The 21,856-nt window shown below is 46.2% G+C and overlaps 6 protein-coding genes across 6 annotated transcripts in view; 2 read left to right on the top strand and 4 right to left on the bottom strand.

Annotated features, from left to right (window-relative positions):
- Positions 1-42: 42 nt before the first annotated feature.
- Positions 43-5,768, top strand: vps51 (VPS51 subunit of GARP complex). Its single transcript, XM_062485673.1, has 12 exons — positions 43-413; positions 648-777; positions 895-1,041; positions 1,333-1,552; positions 2,245-3,136; positions 3,407-3,622; positions 3,918-4,001; positions 4,263-4,397; positions 4,563-4,684; positions 4,768-4,855; positions 5,029-5,127; positions 5,250-5,768. The coding sequence occupies exons 1-12, from the start codon at positions 189-191 to the stop codon at positions 5,409-5,411; spliced, it is 2,520 nt and encodes an 839-aa protein (XP_062341657.1). The 5' UTR covers positions 43-188; the 3' UTR covers positions 5,412-5,768.
- A 310-nt stretch (positions 5,769-6,078) lies between these two features.
- Positions 6,079-10,295, top strand: tm7sf2 (transmembrane 7 superfamily member 2). Its single transcript, XM_062485677.1, has 11 exons — positions 6,079-6,152; positions 6,421-6,488; positions 6,875-7,071; positions 7,285-7,339; positions 7,729-7,923; positions 8,127-8,230; positions 8,399-8,518; positions 8,715-8,883; positions 9,188-9,268; positions 9,641-9,763; positions 9,892-10,295. Exons 2-11 carry the CDS (start codon positions 6,431-6,433, stop codon positions 10,050-10,052), a joined length of 1,263 nt encoding a protein of 420 aa, XP_062341661.1. The 5' UTR covers positions 6,079-6,152; positions 6,421-6,430; the 3' UTR covers positions 10,053-10,295.
- Positions 10,296-10,371: 76 nt separating this feature from the next.
- znhit2 (zinc finger, HIT-type containing 2) lies at positions 10,372-12,706 on the bottom strand. The gene is made up of 2 exons (XM_062485674.1): positions 12,553-12,706; positions 10,372-12,344 (listed from the first exon to the last, which is right to left on the bottom strand). The coding sequence occupies exon 2, from the start codon at positions 12,276-12,278 to the stop codon at positions 10,455-10,457; it is 1,824 nt and encodes a 607-aa protein (XP_062341658.1). The 5' UTR covers positions 12,279-12,344; positions 12,553-12,706; the 3' UTR covers positions 10,372-10,454.
- A 377-nt stretch (positions 12,707-13,083) lies between these two features.
- mrpl49 (mitochondrial ribosomal protein L49) lies at positions 13,084-15,156 on the bottom strand. The gene is made up of 4 exons (XM_062485889.1): positions 14,778-15,156; positions 14,374-14,524; positions 13,980-14,104; positions 13,084-13,509 (listed from the first exon to the last, which is right to left on the bottom strand). The coding sequence occupies exons 1-4, from the start codon at positions 14,886-14,888 to the stop codon at positions 13,363-13,365; spliced, it is 534 nt and encodes a 177-aa protein (XP_062341873.1). The 5' UTR covers positions 14,889-15,156; the 3' UTR covers positions 13,084-13,362.
- Positions 15,157-15,822: 666 nt separating this feature from the next.
- LOC134039804 (ubiquinol-cytochrome-c reductase complex assembly factor 3) lies at positions 15,823-16,955 on the bottom strand. Its single transcript, XM_062485890.1, has 2 exons — positions 16,707-16,955; positions 15,823-16,556 (listed from the first exon to the last, which is right to left on the bottom strand). The coding sequence occupies exons 1-2, from the start codon at positions 16,821-16,823 to the stop codon at positions 16,425-16,427; spliced, it is 249 nt and encodes an 82-aa protein (XP_062341874.1). The 5' UTR covers positions 16,824-16,955; the 3' UTR covers positions 15,823-16,424.
- Positions 16,956-20,154: 3,199 nt separating this feature from the next.
- cnih2 (cornichon family AMPA receptor auxiliary protein 2) overlaps positions 20,155-21,856 on the bottom strand; it is an 8,054-nt gene continuing 6,352 nt past the window's right edge. Inside the window, exon 6 of the mRNA XM_062486133.1 lies at positions 20,155-21,856. This exon is cut by the window's right edge and continues 410 nt beyond it. The gene's annotated coding sequence lies outside the window, so the exon portion shown is untranslated.

Below are 21,856 nucleotides of genomic sequence, written 5' to 3'. Positions count from 1 at the left end.
CGTAGGCTACTTCACTTCCACCCCCTACTGGAAGAATGAAAGAAAGCAGAAATAAAGACAATGTTTACTCCTAGTCGTGGTAGCTAGCTATGCCGGATGCTCGATTAGATTTGTTGTGGTAGCTTCCCTAACCAGGCTAGCCGGGTGGTAGCGAGCTGTCAGTTGAATCCACTGCTCTTTCGGGATTCATGTGTAATAGTACAAACCGACAATCTGTCAAAATGGACAAAGATACAGGTTCTGCAGCTACGAGCTCTCCTGACTCCGACGCAGCGCGGAAGCGCAAAGTGCACGGCATGCTGAAGCTTTATTACGGTCTGAATGAGGAAGGAAAGACCGTGGATCAAGCCGAGTCGCTGGATCCTTGCGACATAAACGGGCCACATTTTGATCCTGACGTGTATCTCAACAAGGTAAATGAGACTTTTTTTCGCATTTTGTTCACTATTTTTTTTAAGCCGTATATTCCGTAGCTATTGGATAGTGTTTCATGTTGCCACACTGCTAGGCCTAGTAGTTGGTTTAAAGGTAACGTCACCTGGAGATGCAGTGAAGTAGCCCGTCGAGGGTGGTTCAGCTATCAGACAAGCTGTAGGCCAACTCTGTTGTTCATTTATTTATTGATCGATTCTTGTGGGTGTTTGCAGCTGAGGAGAGAATGTTCTCTCGGGGAGTTGATGGATCAAGAGACCTGTATGGTCAAGCAGATCCGCTCCTTGGACAGTGACATGCAAACTCTGGTGTATGAGAACTACAACAAGTTCATATCTGCTACTGGTGAGAAGACACATCTCCAACCCAACCATTATCTTTTTATTTTCTTTCTTTTTTCACTGTAAATATTGGACATTATGATTTTGACCGTGATAAATCTTGCCCTGCTCGTCCTCCCAGACACCATCAGAAAAATGAAGAATGATTTCAAGAAGATGGAAGATGAGATGGACTGCCTCACCACCAACATGGCCGCCATCACAGAGTTCAGTGCCCGCATCAGTGGGACTCTTCAGGATCAGCACGCTCAGATCACCAAACTGTCAGGTAGGAAACCCACACAAGCAAGCATCTCACCCACAGTCTAACAAGCAAGCATCTCACGCTCATATCCATCTCCATCACTATCTTGATAATGGGTATAGCTCAGTGGTAGAGCATTTGACTGCAGATTGAGTTAGTTCCCAGGTTCAAATATCCCCTTCCATAACCTCCCTTTCTCTCTTTTCTTCTCCACTCCTCTTCCCTCTCCTCTCTACCCCTCCTCTCTCCCCTCTCATCTCCCCTCTCCTCTCTCCCCTTCCTCTCCCCCCACCCCCCCTCTCCCTAACCCCCCAGGGGTGCACACCCTCCTGAGGAAGCTGCAGTTCCTGTTTGAGCTCCCGGCCAGGCTGAACAAGTGTCTGGAGATGCAGGCCTACTCCCAGGCCGTGAGCTCCCACCGTCGAGCCCGCTGCGTCCTGCAGCAGTACAGCCACATGCCCTCCTTCAGGGGCATACAGGACGACTGCCACGCCATCATGGACAAGCTGGCGCTGGAGCTACGGCAGAAGTTCAGGTAGGGCCTGGTCTCTCTCTCCAGCTCAGGTAGGGCCTGGTCTCTCTCTCCAGCTCAGGTAGGGCCTGGTCTCTCTCTCCAGCTCAGGTAGGGCCTGGTCTCTCTCTCCAGCTCAGGTAGGGCCTGGTCTCTCTCTCCAGCTCAGGTAGGGCCTGGTCTCTCTCTCCAGCTCAGGTAGGGCCTGGTCTCTCTCTCCAGCTCAGGTAGGGCCTGGTCTCTCTCTCCAGCTCAGGTAGGGCCTGGTCTCTCTCTCCAGTTCAGGTAGGGCCTGGTCTCTCTCTCCAGCTCAGGTAGGGCCTGGTCTCTCTCTCCAGCTCAGGTAGGGCCTGGTCTCTCTCTCCAGCTCAGGTAGGGCCTGGTCTCTCTCTCCAGCTCAGGTAGGGCCTGGTCTCTCTCTCCAGCTCAGGTAGGGCCTGGTCTCTCTCTCCAGCTCAGGTAGGGCCTGGTCTCTCTCTCCAGCTCAGGTAGGGCCTGGTCTCTCTCTCCAGCTCAGGTAGGGCCTGGTCTCTCTCTCCAGCTCAGGTAGGGCCTGGTCTCTCTCTCCAGCTCAGGTAGGGCCTGGTCTCTCTCTCCGGCCTGTGGGATGGTCTGCTCCTCTCTGCATTTCCAGCCATTTCTGTAGGAGGGGATCTCTCCGATCTGTTTTAACGATCCCAGCTCAGATGAAGACACCGTGTGGTTTGTGTCCGCAGGGACGGAGGCTCCAGTTCCAAGGACCTGTCTGAGTGTGTGGAGCTCCTGCTGCAGCTGGACGAGCCAGCCGAGGAGCTCTGCGACAAGTTCCTGAGCCACGCCCAGTCACGGCTGGAAGCAGACCTCCTGGGGCTGGAGGCGGAGCTGTTCCAGCCTCCCCCCTCCGCCGCCGTGGCCGAACCACCCGCCGTGGCCTCCCACAGGTCCCCCTCCTGCGCCTCCCCGAGAGCCAGCGCCCTACCCTCTCCCAGCTCCCGGACGGACATTTTAGAATTCATTGACCGAGGTTGCAACGAGTTTGTCAGCAGCCTGTGCCTGGTGATAGCGTCCTATCAGGAGCTGTTCGTCAACCGGCCAGAAGAGGGCGATCTCGTGTCCCAAAACATCCCTGGGATGGCGAACGGCAAGCTGCATACTTTCGTGGACAACCTGGCCTCCCGCTACTTCTCCCTGGTGGAGCGTAGGATCCAGGAGGAGCGAGGGGTCGGGGATAACTCCCTGCTTGTTCGCGCTCTGGACCGCTTCCACCGCCGGCTCCAGGCCGTGACCAAGCTCCTCCCCGGGTCCGCGGTGCCGAGCCAGGGGACGGAGATCGTGGTGCGGGCAGCCAGGGAGCGGATCAAGCAGTACCTCGCGGCCCTCCAGAGCTTCTACCTGGACAGCCTGACTGACGTGAGGCAGGCCCTGGCGGCGCCTCGGCTCTCTGTGGGCGGGGCCTCGGGGGTGGGGGGCCTCGGGGGGTCGTCCATGGGGAAAGACAACCCCACCAGCCTGCCAGAGCTGCTCTCCTCCCTGTCCGCCTCCATCCTCAACCAGATCAAGTCTGTGTTGGCGTCGGTGCACCTCTTCACGGCGAAGGACATTACCTTCTCGAACAAGCCTTACTTCAAGGTAAGGACATGGATGCCGAAGCTGAACTTGTGTAGTTAGGAAGCTCTTTCCGATTTGTGCCGTCAGATCTTGGTGTGGTGTTTCTCCTGTTCCACATGTGCAGAGTGAGTCTAGAGCGGGGATAAATAGCGGCTTCACCCAACCTTCCCTCCCCCTCGCCACCCCATCATCCACACCATCTCCTAGCCTCACTCACCAGTCTCCTCCTGTATAGTTTGTGCGACCACACCTGGTTATTGAGCGTCTGCCCGGCCTTCTGTCTGTCTGCAGGGGGAGTTCTGCAGCCAGGGGGTGCGGGAGAGCCTCGTGGTCAGCTTCATCAAGTTCGTGTGTCAGTCGTCCCGCCAGTTCTGTGAGAGCGCGGGGGACAGGGGGGGGTCCACGCCCCCAGCCCTCCTCCTGCTTCTGTCTCGTCTCTGCCTGGACTACGAAACCTCCACCATCTCCTACATCCTCACCCTCACAGACGAGCAGTTCCTCGTGCAGGTGACACTTCACTCTGAAGATTCTTGATCTGCAGATTTCCTTGATTTATATTCATTAATGTAAATGCGTTTACCCAAGCTACAGACATACCATACATATTAGTGCGTGTGGGAAGAAATAGCAGATAATCTAGGATCTGAAGTGCGTTGTTGTAACAGTGTTTCACTGGTCGGAGTCGAGGAAAGGGTCTGTATTGTTTGCCGGGAACAGTTCAACCGTGATCTCTTAGTAGGGAGGTAAAAACAACGTCACGACAGGAATGTTGTGTGTTTAATCTCTTGCTCCTCTCCCTCAGCATCACAGTCCTGTAACCGCCGTTACAGCTTTGTGTTCAGAGGCTCGTGAGGCAGCACAGAAACTGCTGAATCATTACGTCAAGGTGCGTCATGGTTACATTCATTATCTATTATTATATACATTGTTGATAAGAATATTAAACCAACATAGGATTAGGATTTATGCGTTAATAAGATTAGGATAGACTGGTAGGAAACTTGAAAGAAGACCAAAAATTCAAATGTACTTAATAATAAATAAACCTGAAACTAGAAAATACATTTATTCCGTTTTTCCACGTACAATGGTTTCTCCCAGCCCGAACAGGGCTGTTATCTTACCCGCCAGCTGACTCTGTGTGCAGGTTCAGGGCCTGATCATCTCTCAGATGCTGAGGAAGAGCGTGGAGACGAGGGACTGGGTCAACACCATCGAGCCCCGGAACGTGCGAGCAGTGATGAAGAGGGTGGTGGAGGACACCACGTCCATCGACGTGCAGGTAAAGCTCACATCCACACAAGCCGCCGGCCCTCTTCCTCATCGCATCATGTGACTCTCTGAGCAACCTCGATTTGTGCTACTGCTTCCTGACTGGCTGAATGTTGAGAACCTTCCACTTGTTGTGCTGCGTCCTGATTTTCTGTGGCCCCCGTGCTCCCTGCAGGTGGGGCTGCTGTATGAGGAGGGTGTGAGGAAGGCTCACAGTAGTGACTCCAGCAAGAGGACCTTTTCTGTGTACAGCAGCTCTAGACAGCAGGCCCGCTACGCTCCCAGCTACACGCCCAGGTTACTAACCCCTTCTGATGGGTTTTTATTCTGTAACAATTAGATTTTTTTTGCTATTTCATAGTTGTATGACTCTTCTGCAGTGCTCCCATGGATACCAATCTCCTGAGCAACATACACAAGCTGTTCTCAGAAAGGATTGATATATTCAGCCCGGTCGAGTTTAACAAGGTAGGAGCAAACAAGAATAGGTTCTTAACAAACCACACACAAAAACAAATCTGGATTTAGTTGTATTTTCCTATCACAGCTATTGTACATTTCTAACATTCAAGAAGTATTGAATGTCATTCACCATCTTTCGATCCAACACTTGCTGTCTCTGACGTCATCTCTTCTCTCAGGTTTCAGTGTTGACAGGAATCATCAAGATAAGCTTGAAGACGTTCCTGGAGTGCGTCCGTCTGCGCACCTTCGGTCGCTACGGCCTGCAGCAGATCCAGGTACGGACCAGAGCTCAGCGGCGGAGCACTTCCCTGCAGATCAAGAGTTCCCAGGTTCAAATCCCCCTGTACATTGCTTGAAAAGTGTCTCCTCTGTGAACACATGTATTGTTATTATCCAGGTGGACTGCCACTACCTGCAGATGTACCTGTGGCGTTTCGTGTCAGACGAGAACCTGGTCCACTTCCTCCTGGACGAGATCGTGGCTAGCACCGCTCACCGCGGCCTCGACCCCGCCCCCATGGAGCAGAGCGTCATTGAGGTCATCTGTGAGAGGGGTTAAAGGTCAAAGGGGCAAGATCTTTCAGAGGCCTTGAGTGGTGAAGACTGTGTTATACACTGGCTGCTACTCAGAAAGGTTTTGTGGATGATATGTTTTAGGACACTCTTGAATGTTGGGACAGGGAGGCAAGTTATGGAGGTGGTGCTATATTTGAAAAGTATGAATGATTTGTGAAAAGTTCTATTAAATCAAAACTGACTAAAAAAGAGTTGTCTCTTCCTCATGAATGCTCTTAATCATTCCACTTTGTTGTTCTGTTTTCATTTTGCACTAATCCTGCTGGCAAAATAATGATTATTGATGAAAAGATTATGCTTTTCTGTGTGTGCACTCAATAAAGTAGGCCTATCTAACAATGGGATCGTTTACATGATTCTTCCAAAGTATTATTCAACTATGTGCTATGTTCGGGACAGGGAAATTGTACATATTCAGAAAGACGCAATTTGGTCTAACACGATGACGCTTTTTAACTGTAGAAGCGTGTTTCTCAGGTGTGGATACATTCTACGCTAACCGTTCAGGTACCTTTATTGTGAAAGTTAGTGTTCGTAAAAAAGGTGTTTCCGGGAAAAAACGATCATTTGATTGGTTAAAGGTTCCCCTCTCCACACTCATCTGATGGCCAAGACTTGATCTTATTGGTTGAGAGACGAGTCATGCACAGTGGGACTGTTCTCGGGCGAGAGGCGTGAAACCAAACTTGCGGAGATGACAGCGACGCGCAGCTAAGGAAAGAAGGTGAGAAAAACGATAACAGTAGTGTTAATATGCACGCTGAATGTAACATTTTCTTTATTAGCATTACGTCTCTAATCTGAATTCAGAGGGATTCTGAATAATCTATTCCTAGACATAGAATTTGAACCCAACTGCCTCAAAGTGTTCTTTTTACAATTTGTTATTATAATCATCGTTCAGGATACCAGAGTATCAGATTTTACAACGCGTATTTATTTTCGTGCTATTCCTATTTTTCAAGTGTTCCCTGCCCCTGCCTTTCCAACAGGAGACAGAACATGAAGCCCACACAAAAAAAATCACATTCAGCTGAGAGGGAATTTGGAGGAACTTTAGGTGAGAAATGTGTTGTCATGAATTAAGAATCCATTTAAACATACACAAGGGATGGGTGACCAAGGGGTTCCAGGTTTAAACCCCCTTTCTGTGTGTCACTTTGGATGGATAGTGTCTGAATGAACACACTATAATACATTTAATAATAGGGAGTCAGGTGGCTGAGCGGTTAGGGAATTGGGCTAGTAATCTGAAGGTTGCTGGTTCGATCCCCGGTTGTGCCAAATGACGTTGTGTCAAGGCACTTCACCCTACTTGCCTCGGGGAGAATGTCCCTGTACTTGCTGTAAGTCGCTCTGGATAAGTGTCTGCTAAATGACTAAATGTAAATAATTAAACCCAGGCTCATATTACATAACATCTTCTGCTTCTCTCCCCCTGTAAAGGGGCTACATGTATTCCAGTCTTCCTGCCTCTCACGGTCCTCTACCTACTGTGTGTGTGTCGCTCCCCGGCCGCCAGCGTCCTCCAGTGGCCCCCGCTCCTGCCTCCTGCCAGCCAGCTATGGGACCCCCTGGCCCTGCTGCTCATACTGGGCTGGGTGGTCTTCCAGAGCTTCCTCTACCTGTTACCAATGGGAAAGGTGTGAACAATTACCTGGTTCAGCGATCCTAACATACTACACACACTGTATACCTTTAGTGTAGATGTAGAGTGAATCCCAGCATCTACATTAATAATGATAATAATAATGCATTTTATTTATAGTGCGCCTTTCATTGTCGAGGCGATCTCAGGGGGCTACAATTGTATGTTGTACATATGCAAATAACAGTTTTCATGATCTTGCTTGCAGGTTTCTGAGGGATTGGTTCTGAGAGATGGATCCAGACTCAAGTATCCTATAAACGGTAATGTAGATCTTGGACAGAGCCCCTGCTGTGGCCAGACAAATACTTCAGTAACAGATCAAGGCAGTTTGCCGTAGTGCACCTTCTGTGTGGATGTTTTCGTTCAAGATTGATCAGATTGATGTGTATTACAGTTTTACTTGTTACTTTGCTCTTTATCTGTTTAGATGTCCTTGGCCTTCAGCCTTGAGAGCTTTCGTACAACAGATTTTCCACCCAGTCCAAACTCCACACAAACGCACACACAGTACATAACTCTCGGTACATAACTCTCTCTCCCAACTTCAGTCATTCTGTCCTTATAACTCTCCCTTTCTTACCCCCCCCCCCCTCCTCACACACACGACCACCTATCCCTGACCAGCTGTTTCTCTCTCTTCCTCCACCAGGTTTTTCTGCTCTTTGCATCAGCGCCGGGCTGTTTGCTGTTCTGCTATGGCTGGGGATGCCTCTGGGGTCTCTGTTTGAACTGATGTTGCCGTTGGCGGTGTGCGCCATCGGAGTGTCCTTCCTCCTCTCCCTCTACCTCTACATCCGCTCCTTCTGGGCCTCTGCCCCGGCCCTCGCACTGGGGGGCAACACAGGTCAGAAACTAGACGAAACGTTTCAGTAAAATGGTGAAATAAGTTGTGAATGGGATGGGCATGGCTCAGTCGTAGAGCATTTGACTGCAGATCAAGAGGTCGCAGTACGTTCCTTTGCATTCCAAAGCATCTTCTATATTCAAATGTAAAATATATATATATATATCCACTTCCTGTGCTCACACCTTTGGTTTCCTGTGCAGGTAACCCCCTGTATGACTTCTTCATGGGACGCGAGCTGAACCCCCGGATAGGAGTGTTCGATCTGAAATATTTCTGTGAGCTAAGACCAGGTCTGATTGGCTGGGTGAGTTCAAAGGGGTGTATAACTCCTAAGGTGAATAATTCCCTCCTTTATGAGATATTATTACATAGCCCATCTGATAGCTGAACTGATCGGTTTGAAGGGGTTGTGTAATGTTTCCATTTGGGAGACCAAATGACCAGTTGTGACCATAAACTCTGTCCCTGTCAGGTTGTGGTCAACCTGGGGATGCTTATGAAAGAGGTAGAGCTGAGAGACTCACCATCCCTGGCCATGATTCTGGTCAACATCTTCCAGCTGCTGTATGTAGCAGACGCCCTGTGGAATGAGGTGAGTCACAGGAATGGAATTCAGAATACCTGGTTTATAGTTTTACCATATCTGCATCCGTTAGGACCTTACGCAGACTGTGATGTGTCTGTAGAGCATTTCACTGCGTCTCAAGAGGTCTCCGGATCAAATACCAGAATCAACATCAGCTTAGGATAAATGCGTCGGCTAAATGAACACGTGATCGTTTCCACAGGAGGCGGTTCTCACCACCATGGACATTGTGCATGATGGCTTTGGCTTCATGTTGGCGTTTGGGGACCTGGCCTGGGTTCCTTTCGTCTACAGTCTTCAGGCTGCCTTCCTCGTCATCCACCCCCAGACCCTGACCCCTCTCAAGGCCACTGCTATAGTAGCACTGAACGGTACATAACTTGGCTGATGATTTACATTTAGTCATTTAGCAGACGCTCTTATCCAGAGCGACTTACAGTAAGTACAGGGACATTCCCCCGAGGCAAGTAGGGTGAAGTGCCTTGCCCAAGGACACAACGTCATCTGGCACGGCCGGGAATCGAACTGGCAACCTTCTGATTACAAGCCCGCTTCCCTAACCGCTCTTATGAAGATGTGTATGATTTATATCTATGATTCATGTATTAAGATGTGTATTATGTTTCATAGACTGATGAACTGTAATTTCATGTTGTTGTATCTTACCCTCTTTAGGAGTGGGATATTTTATTTTCCGAAGATCCAACTCTCAGAAGAATCAGTTTCGACGTGACCCCACACATCCCAGTGTTGCAAGTCAGCCAACATCCTGACACTTGTTCATTAAATGTATTTATTTATTTAGTTGTCACGCATGGCCCAGAGGATTCGGTACCCTCTCTAAGAGCTGTTGAGCCTTGAGAGAAAAAAGAGAACTGGGTCATATTGACAGCTACAACAATCTTATTATTGGCTATGGTTCATAGCATGTTCTTCATAATGTATCAAAGTGCATACTATGTGTGCAGTGTAAGGACGAATGAGGCACTGGAGAAAGAAGAATCTAGGTCCAGCAGAAACAGCAGATGGAGCTTGAATATTTAGAGATTTTAACTATTTAAAATGGCTGCCAAAACTGGAAAAAAATATCAACTCAAGTCTCCGTCCTTGCTTACTTTTTTTTTGCAGAGCTGGAAACCATCGCCACAGCAACAGGGAAGCGCCTGTTGGTGTCTGGGTGGTGGGGGCTTGTTCGACACCCCAACTACCTTGGTGACCTCCTCATGGCCTTGGCATGGTCTCTGCCGTGTGGTAAGCAGCATCTCATCTCTGTAGTCCCCGATCACTTGAAGTGCCCCACCGTGTGATATTTACATAGGTGAATAATAAAAGTTAATCCCAGTCTTAATACAGCAGGTTGACTCCATTCATCTCTCCAGGTTTCTCCCACCTCTTGCCTTACTTCTACGTGGTGTATTTCACCATCCTGCTGATTCACCGCGAGGCTCGCGATGAGAGGCAGTGCAGGGCCAAGTACGGCCTAGCCTGGGACACCTACTGCAGACGAGTACCCTTCCGGATCTTTCCATACATATACTGAACTGTGTCGCTCCCACCGTCAAGGAAGATTCGGCACGACGTCTTGGATTGTGCATTTTGTGGAAGTGCATTTTTCAAAACCTGATCAACTGACCCTTTCAAGGTGGACATTCTCCACCTCCCTTGTGATGAAAAAGGTGTATTTTTCTTAAATATTACATTGTACTGGGGCCTAAATAAAAATATGTTTTTTCTGTCACTTTTTATTGTAATACATTAGCACTATGATATTCAGTTTGGTATAGAGTATCACACACGTTAATAAGGGAGTAACACTCACTGTTGAAGGGGTTTCTGGAACAGATTAACAGAAGGGTAGGCCTGGATCATTTCTGAAACTTTATTGAATTGTGAATTGATCAAAAGGAATTAACAAATAAAAAAAGTGTCACAATGAAAACTTTTAACATATTTCTTCGATCAACACACCCTTCCCTCTTCCTTTCTTCCACCTCTCTTCTACTCTCTTCTTCTCTCCTTCCAGAGCTTTCCTTCCACTCTCCCTCTTCCTCTGCTCTCGCCACAACTCCGCAGCCAGTCTAGACAGCTGCTGGCCATTCTCAGACACCCAAGCTTGAAAAAAATCACACTTCTTCATGGCCAGGAAATACTTCCGTCTAGTCTCCCCGTCTCTCCCTCTCTTGGGCAGGGCTGCCCTGGCCTGAGACAGGGCTGAGCTGAGCTGGCTCAGAGCTGCCAGGCAGTATCCAAAAGTGTCCTGGCTACTCCTCCCACTCATAATATGAGCCACTGCCTCCAAAGCCCTGTCTCCAGCCCCAGGGTCCTCTTGGTCAAAGTAGCCCCCTGCGAGAAGGGCAGCCTGCCCACCCTCAAGGGCCTCCTGGACCGAGTTGAACACCCGGCCTGAGCTCAGAGACTCAGATACAGCTAGGATCGTCTGGCAAAACTCCTGAGTTACATCCGGCTCCAAGTCACCGTTGAATAGTCGGAGGGCGAACGTGTAGCCGAACAGGACGTTGACCAAGCCGTAGCATACGAGCGGGGATGGATTGGAGGAGAGTGAACTCAGTGGAGGGATTTCTAGGTTAACAGGAGGCACACCGGTTGTTGGTTTAGATCTTAGGACACTGCTGACAACGTTGCGTTTGCCGTTTGGTGTGCCGTCTCCCTCTTCGGTCACTAACTGCCCTCCACTCTCAGACAGCTCATCTGCCCACTTGACTTTTTGGCTTTCTGACCTTCGTTTTTGCTCGTTCAAAACCTTCTCCTGTCCTCGTGTGTCCTCTACCTCTCCTCCACAGATCCCTCCCTCCACGGCTGAAACACCTCCCTCCAGGTCGCTTGAATCCTCCTCCAGGAGCTCCACTAGTGTTTCCCCCCGCTCGCCCTCCTCATGTTCCTCCCACCATGGCTTCCACTGAGGGACCAGCGCCCCCACCGTCCCCCCCTTCACCAGACTCAGAAACTGGTCCTTCTCCTGGCTGGTCAGGCGCTCCCACAGGGCCTCCTCAGATACAGTCTGGATGTCCAAGCCAGACAGCCTGTCAACCAAATCCAGCTTCTCTTCATCCTCGCTTCCCTCATTGCTGTTTCCATCAGCCTCTCCTTCGCCCGGCTCTCCAATCTCTTTCAGACGGGATAAAATGTCCTCAATCTCTTCAGGACTCCCGCCACCAGTTGACTGAATCTCAGCTAACCTTGACAGAAGCTCTAGAGCCTGTGTGGTTTCTTCACCCTCCCCCTCGGCATCATCCCAGCCATCCTCCATTTCCTTCATCCCACACGTCCCTCCCTCGGCCCCATCTGGAGCGTGTCTCAGTTTCAGCAGAATCTCCTGCATCCTTCTCTTCCCCTGGCTCTCCGTTTCATTTGTGTCTTTTAGTTCCCGCATCACAGACTCTTTGTAGAACTCCTCTGAACACACCGAGTGGTTTGTACTTCTATAGCACAAAAGGCTACAGTAGGGTACGTTGCAACGTGGGCAGGTGTAGCAGGAAAGTTGGGATAAACACAGCCCGCAAAGAGGCCTTCTTGTCTCGACACATGCATTATCAGAAGACGCGCATTCCTTCCCGTCGTCGGTTGCCGGAGACAACAATTCACCTTGACTGACGCTTCCTCTGGCTGGGAGCTCAATCCCACCTCTTGTAATAGTTCCAGGCTCTGCGTCAGTCCATTTGCTGCAGTGATGTTGTTCTCGGGGTCTGATGTCTGTCAATAACGTCCTAATGTTCGGGGGGATTCTCTGCCGTAGAACTGGATTCATGGTGTTGTCGTGCTTTAAACAGACGTGTTAACGTGGATTGAAACGTTAGTGGCGCTCTATTTGATTCTGAAAAGAGACAAGAACTTCGTTGAGAAATTATGGTCGTTGACATTTGCTTACAACATGTTGCAAATTGCAATAAGTTCCTTAGCTATAACCTTTTTGGTGTACTCTAAAATTGATGATTAGTACAAAACTAATCATCAATGTTACTGACTGGACACTTAGGCTATCTAGCTAAACAATTCGACTATAGCAGCTGTCTAATAATTACCTTAAAATTGAGAATCCATGGTATGAACGTAACCTCAAGAAACAGCAGTTATGTAGTCAGAACGTTCTATATATAAGTTTTCTGGTATTTGTTTAATCCGTGGCCATTTTCAGAGCATACGATCGCATGTGTTTTGCCGCACGTCGTTTTAGTGGGTGTCGTAAAATGGATCTGAATAACGTCTAACTGCTGTAAAATAATTGCAGACGTAAAGTTTGTGTTTTGCAGTTTCTTGCTGACATAAGAAACAAATCTAGATTCAAGGCCTTTGCCCTCTTTGACTCAATACTAAGTACATCTACATGTCTTAATCTGATCTGACATTTTGGTGATGCAAAAATGAAATGCAATTGTAAAAACGTAAATTAAATTTCAAGTATAAATGTAATGTTTAAAAAAATGGTCTGTTGCATATTAACGCCTGCAATGTAGTGACTAAATGTATTGGTGAACAAAAATGTCTCATATAACTGGCCCCAATCTGCTCCCTCACCCCTCTAGAACCAGCAATGAATCCTATTAAAAAGCAGGAAGTTTGCAGCGGAGTATGTATTTATTATAAAATAACATATCAAAGACAACTGATGTTTTGAACTACATTTGTTTGTGGTGTTACATATAAATACTTTTTCTAGACATCTTGGACAAGCTTCAGATTGTAGTCAAACAACCGTTGGATGTCTGACAGCATTAATGTTTACGTCTGTGAATCATGAAGTCATCTCTTCCTCTGACGACTGTTAGAAGTTACTGTAGAATTGCAGTGACTTTGCAATGGGCTTCCCTCACTTGACTGACCCCCTTGTTCTGTTAGAATCCCTTCTTCAGCAGCCACTCTTTCAGTTCTTGATCAAAGTGGCCTTTGACTCGAACTGTCATGGTCACCTCATTGACCTGTGTTGGAAGGTCTTTGCCAGTAACTTCTTTGAGGTATTCTTTCACATCCTTTTCAAGAGCCTGGAGAGACATTAGGAACATTCAATAAAGATATACCTCTAACAATGAGAAATACTACTTAATTAAACTGCAAAACCTGTCCTTCAAACTGGCATTTGCTTGACTCACTAATTACTTACTTAACCCTTGTGTTATCTTCGGGTCATTCTGACCCATCAGCCGTGTGACCCACCGTCGTATTGCGACAAATTTACCTCATACAAAAACAAAGTGAAGCATTTTCTTTTAACCGTTGGGCTGTCTCAGACCCCCCACATTGCAAAGGTTAAAAGAAAATTATTTTTATTAGTTTTTGTATTGGGTAAAACTGGGTAAACACAATGATGGTTCGTTATGAACCTTTGGGTCATGTGACCCGAAGGCAGCACAAGGGTTAATTACTTACTAATTACTTACTTACTGTAAGTCGCTCTGGATAAGAGCGTCTGCTAAATGACTAAATGCTAAATGACTAAATGTAATTAACTCACCCAGATGTCTCCTTCTACCTTGCGTAAGAGTGTTGTTCTTCGACTGCCATGTGTGATGTCAGTGTACACAGGGATGTTGTGCATGCGCGAGCGGCGGATCATGTACGGCAACGCAGGAACCACCTCTGCGAACAGATGTGAAAGTCAACAAAGTAATGTCTGGTTAACGGATTGTGAGAAACAAACGCATACAGACATGATGCATTTAGACCATGATGTAAACACCATTATTATTATTACAGCCTTGTTGCACATCTTCACAGATTCCCACAGATCAGCCCCTATAACCAACCTAAATCATCAATAACATACGTTACATCCATCATTTCTCCAGTCTTTTTTTAATTTATTTTTTTAACCTTGAACCAATTAGTGTTGAGACGTCGATATGTACCTGCTGGAGGGGTCCATCCTGATGGTGCTGGACCATCGCGTTTAGGTGGAGCTGGCACTCGCGATGGTGGAATTAGTCTTTCTACAAATTTGTATTCAGCTGCCGACTCCTCCACTTTATGCTTCTGTTCTCCAACTGAGCTACACACTGTCTGAATTGGCAGATGAGACAGTAATTTTGTAAGTATAGCTAGCTAAATGCATATATATTAACTCTTTAGCTAAGATGTGGATACTGGTCTTATGTACTCTCTTAACCAACCGCATACATTACTTAGATAGGTAGCTGACCGTAGCAGGGTTGTGATGTTATTGAGATAGGTAGGTAGCAACGCGCTAGCTTGCTAATGCTGTGCTACCATAGGTAACAAAAACAGATTTCCAATATTCGACATTCGAACTTACTCGTAATTGAGAGACATTTCTGGTCGTTTTCGGCTGATGGCTGTATAGCTGTAAAGAAGCCCTAGCCGCTCTGCATAACATTGAAACGCGGTGGTTGAAGGAGAGCGACATCTTGGTTCCAGTCGGACAGGTTGTGTGAGGGGAGATCGTTACAGGAACTACGTCATTCAAGTTTCCCCCAGCTTTATTGACAACAATACTACCGACATGGTTTTCTACAAATATTATTGAAAGCTCTTCCTTTGCGCCTGCATGCCCTCAACCACAACTAACACACAGACTATTGTGTAGACAACATTTGTTTATTGCAGTTCAAATACACATCTCTTACAATTTCTTAAATATAATTCAGAATACAGATTACTTGAAGGTGGTGACAAAGCTTGGACAATGGCACGTTCACATGTTTACGTCTTCCTCTGCGATTTCCCCACCGGATCAGCAATGATCACCATTCCCCAAGCAGCCAAACCTAAAATGGTTCGAGTCATCGATGTTAATACGATACAGATCCACATTCAATGCTAACAAACAGAAAGGATCACACAACACTAACTATTGACTCACTTGCTGCGAAAGTTATCTGAGCGACTGTTCCCACTGATGTTGTTCCGCCTTGTTTCATCACTTTTCGAGCAGCTTGGAATACATATGCCGCAGACATCAACAAACCGCCACCGGTGACAGCCCGACAACTCCAACAGTTTCCAAACAACCGACTTGAATCCGGTGATACTGGGGGTGGTGATGTCGTGGCCACTGGTGGTGTCGCCATGGCAAGCTCAGATCAACTGTGTTAGCTAATTGCAATGTTCAGGAATCTTTTAGGTTAGTTTGCCATAAGGCCTTAACCTACGTCACTCAAGATTCCTAGCTTGAAGTTGCATTCATTTTAAGCGAATGAACCTTCTGCAACAATTTGCACACAACCTTCAGAACAAACATTCACACAACCTAAAATGTGGGCAGTAGTAGCCGGCCGGAAATGGGTGCAGCACGCTTTTTAGTCCCCCCAAAACCAAAAGGAATACGGGATTACACCAGGTTGTGTTATAACATATTTAATTTACGTACCTATACATTGCAATGACAATCAAATTTCCGAATCGGGAAAGTTTAATATAAATATACATATCCCTTTATTGACATTTCCTTTCCGCGCTAGGCGGCATGCTGAGAGAGTAGCCAATTCCCAATAGTTTGATTGACCTTCTTGAGCACGTAACCCCCTTGCATTGGCCAACAGGGGTTGGCAATCTCTTACTTAATGTCCTGATAGGAGAATACACGGGATATCCAAAGTTATGTCCAAAAGAGCACGTCACAATTCCACGAATTTCCAGACTTGTATGACTCGTGAAAGAACTCGTGCTTGTAGTTGGTCATAACCATAGAGAACTCAGGTGGGACAGTTCTATATTGAAACATAAATTATCTTAAGAGACTCAGCAATAACTGAACACACTTGTGCTCCCCAACATTCAATTCTGTTCTAACACCAATGAGAAAATGGTCGTTCTTTACGCAACGAGTTTAAGGTCATTATTAGTTATTTCAGACCGTTTCATTCACTGATGCCAGAACACTGTAGTTGAAACAGTCTCTTTCCACCAGACTTCACAGAAACCGGCCGTCTTTCCCGTAGTTCTACTTTTGCGCTCCTGCAGCTCCTCTTGCAATATTATCAGGCGTCTCCGCAGCTTCCTTGAGCACTTGCATGATGAGCGCGTTCCTCCTTCTCGACTCCTCCATTCTCACCGGGTTTGACTCTGGAAGATTCTGATCGGAGTTGCAAAAAGAGTGCACATGAATGTGCGATGTGACAACAATGGCAAGAGACTGCACGTGTTGCTAATCATGCTAGCTCACAAAAACATGTTAGACCTTGTACAAAGCTTTATATTTGACTTACTCGCTCATTATACATACCTTTAACAACTGATTCTTCCTGTCCTCCCCAGGTGCAACCACTGCCCACATTGCATAGCCCATGCCAACTAAACCTAAGAGTGCAGTATAAGTGAAAATAACGCGTAGGTTGCTCATCACGCTAGACAATATGCTCTTTATATTAAGACAACGACTGTTTTAACTGTATGACTTCTAAACGCGCTGTTTACAATAGTTCTTCAATAGGCCAGCGCACTGCATGGTGCATAACATCCGCCATAGATTGAAGTCAATGCAAGGCATTGTGGGATAGCCTTACTTCACGAAACATCCAAGGACATTCGTTTTTTCACTATAAATAAAGAAAAATTATAATAATACGATTATTACTATATTCCATTTGGATTTTCGCTTTATCCATGAATTTTTTCACATTCGTTCATATTTTCTATTTTCTTTATTTTCCAAAGTCTAATCAAAATACTTGACAGAAATTATTTCATAAATAATGACACGTTTTCAAAATGTACGATTCGACTTCAGTTCTATTACTGCGTTTTATGCGACACATGGATACCATTTTAGCAGGGTTGAGGAACACGAACATGGCTGTATCCTGTACATTCCACCAGGTGGCATTCTTGAAGCGCCGTTCTTTTGAAATAGCAGCGAGCAAAATTACCTGAGAGCAAGCGTTTACATTAGACATTTAGGAGAATGTAGTGAGAGGGGGAGAGAGAGAAATAGAGAGAAAGTGTGTGTGTGTGTGTGTTTGCGTGTCTGTGAGTCACACTGTGTGGGTGTATTGAGTGTTGAAGGGGCTTATAATGTACATTCATCAATGTCAGATAGAGAGCAACGAGACAGCCTTTTGTCAGTGTTCAGCGCAGTAATGTAGCCTAACTTGAGCAAAAGCATGAAGGCCAATACATTGTGACGCATTTCAGTCCAACAAACTCAGAAGAAGAATTTCTACCTGCTAACTTACATTGTTCTTTAAACCAAAGACACTGACACATAACTGTGAAGTTAATAACACACTTCCTTGTCTCCTGTAAATGCAAAATATTGGTTTGTGTAATTGTCCAAAGGAATTGTTTGCCAAACAGAGAATTAATAACCGTCTTTTAGAAAGCCATCTTTCTCCACTCCTATGAGGGAAACCTCATAGCTCACTGTCAAGCACAAAAATGTCCAATGTGTATGTCCTGCTCGTCAATGTTCCCCATCCCCAATGGCTTAGTCAATAATGACACCTCTATCCCATCCTCCAGCCTATTCCTCTCTGATTGAGACTGTGGCACTTGCAGATGCCTGATCTCGTTGCCATGACACCCGTGTCTCCCGAAGGGGGTGTGCATCCGAGTGAACATCCATTTGGACCTTCTTTGTTTGCTTGTGGCTTCCATCCTGTTTGCATGTTTGATTGTGTCCTATCATTTGGGGTGGGGGCGGGGGTGGGGATGGGGGCGGGGGTGGGGGCGGACTGGCACATCACTTTAAAATGATAATGATTGAACTACATGCCAAGCAATGCAAGCTTTCTCTGTATCTGTTGCAGTCGTCACATCTGCCATGCCCTGCACATGTCCCAAATGTTTCTGTTTCAAAAAAGCAGAAGTGCAGAGAACAGGTGCATTTTCTATCACGGGAAAAGCACAGAATGTGCTTTCCTTCTCAGAGTGGCAGTAATAAGCTTCTGTCCAGCCTGGTTAGTTACATTTTGCCAATCTGGCCAAAATGTTGGTTCGTCTATTTGTGAGTTAGACTCACTAATCGCCAAGAGAGGGTTGATATGCAGATGTTATGCATGCTCTGTTTTATTCATGAGGAGACATCTCCTTTCCAGAATACACAAACATATGTACACAAAACACACACGTCTGATCCTGTCACAGACGCCGACTCACAGTCTAGACAAGACCGCCACACCGCGACACGGCCTCATACTGGTTTTTCCCAGGAGTGCAGGAGTCAATGTCGTCGGGGCCCCTGCATTTGTCACGTCCACTTTTGTTTTATATACTCTCCTGCTCGTGTTCCTCTTCCATTTACCTTCTAACAAGCAGTCATTTATCAGACTTCCCTCCGACTATCCATTAATCACCTCCCCTCGCTGCCAGATAAGATTTCTGCTGAGGTGTAATTATATGTAATCTTCACTAATGTATTATTAATATTTTGCTCTGTGTGCCCCTGGTGGCATTTGAACAGTGGATATTCCATCCAGTATATTGTGCCTGTCTTTTAACATGTGTACAGACTGTGTAGAATATCCAGAAATAAATGTGTGTTGAAGACAGTGTCCAATGCAATCCAAACAGGAAGCTCGACTGGCACAATGAATAAGCAAAGTGTGTCCATGTGAGAGCAAGAGATAATTTGTCCATCCATGTGTGCATTATGCCAATGCTGAATGCAATGTCTCAAACTTTTCAATTGTAACCAGTTTCCATGGTAACATCTCTCTGGAGGCAGAGATGAGAGAGGGAGAGGGAAAGGGAGAGAGAGAGGACTGGAGTTGAGAAAATGATTATTACGGGGGTGCAGGGAAAGGCAGAGCCTAGACTGAATGAAAAACAGGGTATGGACTGTTAAATATGAGACAGGCAAAGAGAGGACGAGAGAGGGTGTCTGAGTGGCTGTGTGCATGTCTGTGATTGCTTTAATCTTTAGCCATGATTAAGTGTATGCTTTATTGAATGTTACACTGTGTGTGTGTGTGTGTGTGTGTTGAGAGAGAGAGAGAGAGAGAGAGAGAGAGAGAGAGAGAGAGAGAGAGAGAGAGAGAGAGAGAGAGAGAGAGAGAGAGAGAGAGAGAGAGAGAGAGAGAGAGAGAGAGAGAGAGAGAGAGAGAGAGAGAGAGGGTGAGTGTCATATTTAGTTGGCATTGGCAGGTAGGGTAAGAAAGAAATTGGATGTTGGAAAATTGGACGACAAAATACCTGTTTCCTATTAGTTTACCTCCCTCGCCACTACTGTGTTTCCTGTACGTGTTGACTCACCACGGAACACCGTTGCTGCCATGCATGTAAAACCTGTTTCAGATTTGGACTTTTGAATGACTGAGAGCAAGTGAGTCAAATGGAATCTAACACAATTTTGTTGCCATGGTGACACTGGAGAATGAGATGCTGTTACTGTCACCCCCCCCCCCCCTTTTCAATCTTCCTCTGTCACACTCTCTTCCACTGCAACCTCTGTTTCCGGTTAGTCTCTCACCGACAACACAAATCTATTGATTGCACATAAACATTTACATTTAGTCATTTAGCAGACGCTCTTATCCAGAGCGACTTACAGTAAGTACAGGGACATTCCCCCGAGGCAAGTAGGGTGAAGTGCCTTTCCCAAGGACACAGCGTCAGTTGGCATGACCGGGAAACGAACTGGCAACCTTCGGATTACTAGCCCGATTCCCTCACCGCTCAGCCAACTGACTCCACGTCCATTCCTTCATTTGAGGAATGGACTCATTAACACATCCAGATGAGACAACGTTAAACACATTGCTATTTTATTATAATACGGTATGTGATCTGCTGTTAATCTTTGTATTATAATGTATACAAACTAGCGCGCCAATAAATACTGGACCATACGGTAATGAAAGATGTAGAAAATACATTGAAGTACTCTTAAATATATGACATTCATAGATGATCAACCTACCTATAGCTCACTTTATTTTCTTCAGATTTTGTGCTTTAGTAATTGCCCATGAAATTTCCATCATGTTGGCACGAGTTAACACCTTATTGTCCTCTGTCTGTCTGAAGGGAAATTAGACATAAACAGCACAGAGGTTTCTTGGCACAAGATCCCAAGCAAAACAATGTTGACGCTCTGCTAATGGCTCCCAACATAACATGACTCTATCTGGTCAAAGGCCAATATAAATAGACTTGTTATAACCACAATCACTACAATTATGGCCAGCCTATGACAAACAAGTTCTCACACAGTTCTACGATGTTGGATGATACTGTGCAACTCTCTCTACTGAAGTTTAAATCACACAAGAGACCGAATTTATCTACACACAGAGCAAATTGAACACGATTAGCAGTGAGGCGGTGTAGCAGCCGGTGGAACCAAAGCTTTTCCATGAATTGAGCACTCCCATGTTGTGATAATGTTACACTTAAGAATAAAGCACAGTTGTGTCGGTGCCATTGTATGACACCTATAGCAATACGTTCTAATGTTCGTGACAAAGTCGCCATTGAGTCACAATCAGCAAGTCACAATCATTTTCATCGTCATTGCCATTATTATCAACATTATTGTGCTTTCTGCTACACCCACTTTTAACACGCAAGGTAGTTTCCCATTCGTACGACCCTCCAGGTTTTCGACGTCTCCGTGAACGACATTACATTGCTGTTTATTTGAAATTGCTTTTCAGAGAAAAAACATCTCGTCTGCTGTCAGAGCTGTGAAGAGGGTGGCTCTGTCTATGGTCTCTTCATGGAGCTAGGAGCTCTTTGGAAAGCCTAGGCAACATCAGCCCTTCCTCCCCTTGACAGACAAACGCTGACTACTCAAGCACCCTCGGCCCCCTTACCCTCCCCTCACCCCTCACCCCTCGCCCACAGCCAAAATATTCCTGTAATTCCTGAATATTTATCTTGGAGAGAAAAACGTCTGTTGTCCCTTTGGCCAGGGCTGGGGTTTGAGAGATAGGGCTGTGACTCAGAGAAACCCTGCTTGTGAAAGCGCTCGAGGGTGCCCGTGGTGTGCAGAAGCTTACTGGATCTCTTACATCCAGTCAGACAGTGTGACGGTTTCATTATGTCCTCAACTCGTTTGATTGGTTTTCCTGCACTGAGAATTTGGCTGAACATTTAAATGTGGAGATTTTCAAAGCTGCGCCACTTTTATACTGGTGGCTAAAACAAGAAATACACAGAAACCTATGGCATGGAATCATGGTATTTCTGGTTATATTGTATTGATAAGCTTTGGCTGTCTATTTCAGACTCCAACAACTAAATGGATTGAAATACCAAATGATTCACCAAAAGTTCAAGATGAATGTTGAACTTTTGTATTTTTTAATACTGATATGATCTATTTGTTTATTGTGAAGGTAGTATGATTTTTAAAATCTGTAACATCTGAACTAAGAGCGAGTTAAAACACAAGTGTTTGGGTTCACAGTTAAACAACTGCGCCACCAGGAACAG

Source organism: Osmerus eperlanus, chromosome 19, assembly GCF_963692335.1.
Source record: "Osmerus eperlanus chromosome 19, fOsmEpe2.1, whole genome shotgun sequence".
In the NCBI taxonomy this organism is placed as follows: Eukaryota; Metazoa; Chordata; class Actinopteri; order Osmeriformes; family Osmeridae; genus Osmerus; species Osmerus eperlanus.
Note: the sequence above shows the minus strand (reverse complement) of the source record. Positions and strands in the feature narration are given on the sequence as shown.

What these genes read in the sequence shown, in the direction of transcription:
- vps51 (XM_062485673.1), top strand. Translation starts at nt 189, where the DNA reads ATGTGTAATAGTACAAACCGACAATCTGTCAAAATGGACAAAGATACA. An exon ending in GCCCGGTCGAGTTTAACAAG is followed by an intron (nt 4,856 to 5,028) that starts GTAGGAGCAAAC and finishes CTCTTCTCTCAG; the next exon opens with GTTTCAGTGTTGACAGGAAT. An exon ending in ACGGCCTGCAGCAGATCCAG is followed by an intron (nt 5,128 to 5,249) that starts GTACGGACCAGA and finishes GTTATTATCCAG; the next exon opens with GTGGACTGCCACTACCTGCA.
- tm7sf2 (XM_062485677.1), top strand. Translation starts at nt 6,431, where the DNA reads ATGAAGCCCACACAAAAAAAATCACATTCAGCTGAGAGGGAATTTGGA. An exon ending in CGCACTGGGGGGCAACACAG is followed by an intron (nt 7,924 to 8,126) that starts GTCAGAAACTAG and finishes TTTCCTGTGCAG; the next exon opens with GTAACCCCCTGTATGACTTC. An exon ending in CACACATCCCAGTGTTGCAA is followed by an intron (nt 9,269 to 9,640) that starts GTCAGCCAACAT and finishes TTTTTTTTGCAG; the next exon opens with AGCTGGAAACCATCGCCACA.
- znhit2 (XM_062485674.1), bottom strand. Translation starts at nt 12,278, where the DNA reads ATGAATCCAGTTCTACGGCAGAGAATCCCCCCGAACATTAGGACGTTA.
- mrpl49 (XM_062485889.1), bottom strand. Translation starts at nt 14,888, where the DNA reads ATGTCGCTCTCCTTCAACCACCGCGTTTCAATGTTATGCAGAGCGGCT. An exon ending in AGGATGGACCCCTCCAGCAG is followed by an intron (nt 14,105 to 14,373) that starts GTACATATCGAC and finishes ATCTGTTCGCAG; the next exon opens with AGGTGGTTCCTGCGTTGCCG. An exon ending in AGGTAGAAGGAGACATCTGG is followed by an intron (nt 13,510 to 13,979) that starts GTGAGTTAATTA and finishes ATGTCTCTCCAG; the next exon opens with GCTCTTGAAAAGGATGTGAA.
- LOC134039804 (XM_062485890.1), bottom strand. Translation starts at nt 16,823, where the DNA reads ATGAGCAACCTACGCGTTATTTTCACTTATACTGCACTCTTAGGTTTA. An exon ending in GGAAGAATCAGTTGTTAAAG is followed by an intron (nt 16,557 to 16,706) that starts GTATGTATAATG and finishes AACTCCGATCAG; the next exon opens with AATCTTCCAGAGTCAAACCC.